General features: G+C 35.8%; 1 protein-coding gene across 1 annotated transcript; it reads right to left on the minus strand.

The window, feature by feature from the left end:
• Positions 1–111: 111 nt before the first annotated feature.
• LOC124172485 lies at positions 112–5,072 on the minus strand. Its single transcript, XM_046551924.1, has 5 exons — positions 5,041–5,072; positions 4,197–4,316; positions 2,994–3,125; positions 1,698–1,829; positions 112–246 (listed from the first exon to the last, which is right to left on the minus strand). Exons 2-5 carry the CDS (start codon positions 4,263–4,265, stop codon positions 112–114), a joined length of 468 nt encoding a protein of 155 aa, XP_046407880.1. The 5' UTR covers positions 4,266–4,316; positions 5,041–5,072.
• Positions 5,073–6,000: the final 928 nt, after the last annotated feature.

Raw genomic sequence — 6,000 nt, forward strand, 5'->3', positions numbered from 1 at the left:
TACCCTGGACAAACAATTGATGAGTGGTGTGTAATACAGCTGTTCTTACTTCCAGGGACTAAATGAAAATTACAACGATCATCAATTAATTAAATTCCATAGCAAGAATTCCTAATATACCTGGGCATTCTCTTCTAGAGATGATTCCTTCTTTACCCCAATCAGCGTCCACTCCAGGTCTACCACTACGGCTCCTGTGCCCTGAGTTTCCACCTTTTCACCTTGGGAAGCAGTTAAGGTTATGGGCTGCAACATTATGCCAAATCATCATCATACATGATTGAGATACAAAAAAAAGAAATGCTTTTGAGAATTTGTCTTTCAAATAAAATTAAAGTTCATTCAAGATGGATACATTCTTCATGCTACCCTGCAAGCATCCTCAAAGTAAATAATGTCAGAATTTTATATTCTTTATGCTTATGTTTATTAAATTTACCACTTTATTACAGACTTAAAACCTCTTTTTTGCATTGCAAAATCCCTTCTAAAGCCACATAATGATCCTCAGGGCAATGGTTTTTGGAAATGTTAAACTCCAGATGTAATCCTATTCTTATTAGAAACCTATTTTATGGGAGAAATTTCCATGAGAGTCCAGAGCACAAATGTAATAACACACATTCATGAAAAATTAATAGGGTCAATAAAGGAGAATAATTTATGGTGCTTTGCTTTAGAAGTCAGTTTGTCAAACATTTTGATTAATAAAAATAAGTTACTCAGACTAGGTATAACAGGAGGCAATTCCAAGTTAACGAAGAAAGTTATATATACATGAACTCCTTATAGGACAAGAGATGCTTAACTTCAATGGGAAAATATGAAGGTTTATGTTACCCTGGACAAACAATTGATGAGTGGTGTGTAATACAGCTGTTCTTACTTCCAGGGACTAAATGAAAATTACATAATGTATATTCAAGTAGAACGTCATTAGTTTTCCCAGAAATAACTAAACCTTTAACAACATATTTGCTCAGAAGGTATACAACAGTGCTTTCAAGGATGTGAAAAATTTTTCTGGTATAAATGCAATATATCCGTGATAAATATGAACAACAAATGACAACTGGAAATGTATACCTCCACTACTGACCATGGTTTCATCACTATCTCATTTTCACTTCACATAACCTTAAAAACTGACAGATATGTTATACTAAGGGAAGCAGAATAACCAGTGATGGATGAAGCGGGAAAGAAATAGTAAGTAGAATAGCACAGGTACAGAGAGCATTCTACAAAAAAAGAATAATCTACTCAGAGCTGAGAATTGAAATACAGCTGTAAGGAAACAATTCATCAAACACTACATATGGAACATATTTATAAATAGTAGCAAGGTTTCAAAATTGACAGCTGAAGAAAAGTCAAAAGAAGAGTGGGAGATAAGATGACTTCTAAAAATCTTAACTTAATCGGCTACATCATGAGATATGATGGCCTTGTAATAAGAATAGACAGACAGAGACAGGTGGACTGAAAGTAGGGAAAAAATGGCTCAGAATGTTTCAATAAGTCAGATTATTACGGATATACAACAAGAAGAGCATTAATATGGAAAGATAAGCAGATGATAGTTATGATTTGAGGACTCTATGAAATGAATTTAAGGAACGTGGGTGTATGATGGCAACATAGTTTATATGCAATTCAAGTTCAATGGAAACTAAATAGTTGATAAATAGTAATACCTGATTAGAAGAGTCTTGATACACCTGTTTGCTTGTAAAACCATCAGAGCAATCATTCAACACATATTCTTCTTCATCATCGCTTATCTCATCATTTTTAACAGAAGAGCACTCGTACGTTACCGGATCACTCTATTGGAAAGAGGAACACACTTTGACACACATTTTCATCTATTGGTGCACAAGCATAAGTGATCATGAACGAAGCTTGAATTACAGGGTGTCTGTAGTAAACAAGTAATCCCTGATCAAGTATTCTGGCCTATTTGTAAAAAACAGAGTAACTTAATTGACTAACAAGATTCAGGCAGTTAACTTATTCTTCCTTCTCATACAATCCAATTAAAGCCTTAAGAAAAGGGAGGAACAACTTCATTGGGTACATAATGAGAATGAATATCTTTTAAAAGTGGGGACTTCCCCTATCATTGTAGTTAACTTCCCAAAAGGAGCAGAGCAAAGAGCACTGAGCTTTTAAGAAGAATGTCATTATCTTGCACGAAAATAACTGAAACCTTTACATACATATTTGCTCAAAAGCTATACAACAGTGCTTTCAAGTGTATGAAATTGTTTCAGGTGTAAATACAATTATTATCTATGATAAAATATGAACAACAAATGATAACTTCCACACTTTCACATATATCTCCACTCCTGACTATGGTTTCAACACTGTCATTTTCATGTCTCATAACCTTAAAAGCACACAAGCTACATGAGGCCTAGTTATCAGTGATGGATGAAGCAATAAAGAAATAGTGAATAGAATACCTTGGGCACAAAGAGAACTCTAAAGAAAACGGGAATCTCCACACAGCTGAGAGTACTAATACTAAAATATGGAAAATATTCATTGGACACTACATTCTGAGCATATTTAAAAATGATAGCAAGATTCTAAATCGACGGCCGCATGAAAGTCATAAGTGAAAGAATTGAAAATGTGTTGCTCATGGATAATGTAGAAGGTAAAAGGGATCGAATGAGGAAGTACCAAGGAAGTACAGAAAATAGATGGAGAAGTCTTCGAAAAAACAAAGCTTCATCAGCCACAGCATGAGATATGATACACTTATAAAGACATTAGTCAAAAGGGAAATGGAGAAATGGATGGGAAGAAGGGATAAGAATGCTTCTAGATGTACATATATCATTAGTTAGATTAATAAGGATTTATAACAGAAAAAGAAAATAAATATTTAAAGATAAGAAAAACCAATTTTAGGAAGATGCCAATCAGTTTATGTGTAACTCAAGGTCAACAGACAATACATAGTTCATAAATAGTATTACCTGACCAGAAATGTCTTGATGAATCAGTTTGCTTGATGCACCATCAGTGCAATCATTGAGTCTATATCTATCTTCATCATCGCTGATATGATCTTCTTTAACAGAAGGGCACTTGTATGTTACCGCATTACTCTATTGGAAAAAGGAACCTCCATTGATACATATTATAATCAATTGGTACAAGAAGCAAAAGTGATCATGAAGAATGCTTTAATTACAGGATGTCGGTACAAAATAAATTATTCCCAATGAACGATTCTTGCCTCTTAGTAGAAATAGATTTACTTAATCAACCAACAACATTTGGCTAATAAAGTTCTTATTGTTTCAATATAATCTAATGAAATTCTTAGTGAGAAGAAGGAACCCCTTTATTGGGAAAATCTTGAGAGTAAATAGTTCTTAAAATTGCAGACTTACCCTGGCATTAAATTAATTTTCAAAAATAAGCAAGGCAAAGAGCACTGATTTCTAAGAAAATATTATAAATCCATGAATAAGCAAAATATTAATATTACATTAATAGTGGAAGAGTTTCAAGACTATGAACAACAACAGCAGAAAATTGAGTCAAAGTAAATAAAAATCAGTTCACCTCACTAAAATTTGATGTCTTTTGGTAATGGATTTGCATTGCCAACGTGCAACACCCCATTCAAAAATGGTAAAGGACAAATCCCTAGTCCTTGTTATATATTCCTATTCACTTTCATCACGAACTCCATATCTGATCTGATTCCTGTGAATATCAATCTCTCATAAGGAACGAGCTATGTTGTTCGACCGGGCTAGCAGCTGCATCATGATGTCATGGTCATGCTATTAAACTGTTCCAAACTCAACAGTACTCCTCTCAACTCTCAATTCCTAATCACCCTTCCACTCTGTCATATCCAGATTTAAATACTGTGTTACACTATCAAAACATTAATAACTGCTCAGTGATGTAATGACAGTGCTCTCACTTGCTCAGTAAATAAATTTGTGCTGTCAGTTTTGCATAAAAAGGCAAAAAAAAGGTTCATTACAATACATAATTCATTTAAAATTATTCATTCATGAAATGTATGCAGTAGCTGGTCATTCTTGATCAGGAGTAGGAGAATGCTTTATGTTTGTTCTAAGAGGTGTTGGGAATAATCCACTAAGGAATGATATTGTGCCGTAGAAAATTAGAACTATACAAGGCAAAAGTAAACTCACCAATTCATCAGTGGCCAATGGGTCTGACACATCAGTTGAAATTCCTGCTGGATCTGATGTGTACAGCATAGGATAAATCCCTTCACTGAGGTTACCTTCATCCTCGTCTTTCACTTGAAACTGGAAGATAGTAATAGGCTTCACTCAATTAAAGAAAAAACAATACTAAGCCCATTGAATGATAAAAAAATCCTCATTTTCTTGAGATCACTCCAGCTGGCCAATGTACTCATGATATTTTTGCGACTCACGGATCAAACTCCAGAATATCAACGTTCAACTAGGGAGGGAGAGTTATGTCACAAAGGGCGTGTGATTTGAATGAGAGTTTTGTCCACTTACAGCAGAGGCAAAATAGCTGAAACGACAGATTGAGGTTCCACTGTACATTGAATTGTCTTAATATTTTCTTTACCCATGCTTGTAATGAGGTGTCACAACAGTTAAAGCTGGATCCTTCATTGAAATTAAGGAGAAAGATGGCTTAAAACAAAGAGAGGGCAATAATGAGACACTGCCCAATTATAGCCAAGACAAATGACTTAAACAGACATTTCACATCTTTATCTACAAGCCTACTCCATCAGATACAAGTAATTTCTATCAGGAGATTTCCAGTGTTGTACAGGTGATATTGACTGAAAAATATTAGTGTGGCTTAGTTTTCTGCCTCATATGTTACCTTAGAAAATCCCTCAACTGACGGTGGCATTACTTTGAGTGACTTCCCATAAATATACTTATATTTATGACAGACACACCGTCTTCTTTATTGCTACGGAGAAATTTGTATAACTGAAGGTGGTTCAAATCAGGTTTCACTGTGTACTAGAACATAACTTACCAACTCATTTTCCCTGGGCAGTACCAAGTCTGGCACAGGAATGTATATTTCAGTGGTTTGGGCTGAGCATGTGAGCTGTGAATTCTTTTCAATCACATCTTGAATGCAACCCTTAGTCTCCACAGAAGGCCCCGAATTGTCATCAGCTGCCCCTCCTCCTTCTAAACTCTGCAGAAAAAGTAACAGTGAAAAAAGACTCATCTCCGTAAAAATACATGCATGGGATGCTCTAAAGTAATACCAAGATGGATGTTAAACATACTGTTTATGTTTTCATATAAAAATGGAGTGGTGTCAGCATGCCTGTTAATCAAGTTTTGGGTCTGGTAAATATGGATCTCTGTGGTCGAATAGGTGATGTCTTAGTTGGCAGGGCAAAAAACATGTTTGTGGTTGTTGATGATTATTCCATGAAGCCATTTTGCTATTTTTTTGAAATCCAAAAGTGAAGCATTTGATTGATTCAATGAATTTAAAGCTTGGGCTGAGAACAGGACAGATATAAGGATTAAGGTTGTAAGATCTGACAATGGTCTTGAATTACCTAATCAAAAGTTTGATTCCAGTTCGAGCTCAGCCTTCGTGTGGGTCGGGTCGTACTCTCCGGTTCTCTCCTGTGCTACGCAATGCCTAACTGCAGTGCATGTGTTAAATCGATCAAGCGCGAGCAGAAGTCGCTCTCTTGCTGTGAGTGTAAGGCCCATTACCATCCACTGTGCCTTTCAATACCTGAAGTGGAATTTAAGGAGCTTAGTGACAAACGTAGACCATGGTATTGCGACGTTTGTCGGGCTAAGATCGGCTGTAGCAGTGATGGAGAGCAAATCAGAAAAGCTCCTGAGAACGAGTCCGCAAGTTCCAGTTTGTCTCCTGATCGTGTGAGTGATATCTTGAGAGATTTTTCTGCTAATCTTGCTGATATCCGGTCGGATCAAAGTGAAATTCGCAAATCAATATCTC

The sequence above is a fragment of the Ischnura elegans genome (assembly GCF_921293095.1).
Source record: "Ischnura elegans chromosome 13 unlocalized genomic scaffold, ioIscEleg1.1 SUPER_13_unloc_1, whole genome shotgun sequence".
NCBI lineage: Eukaryota > Metazoa > Arthropoda > Insecta > Odonata > Coenagrionidae > Ischnura > Ischnura elegans.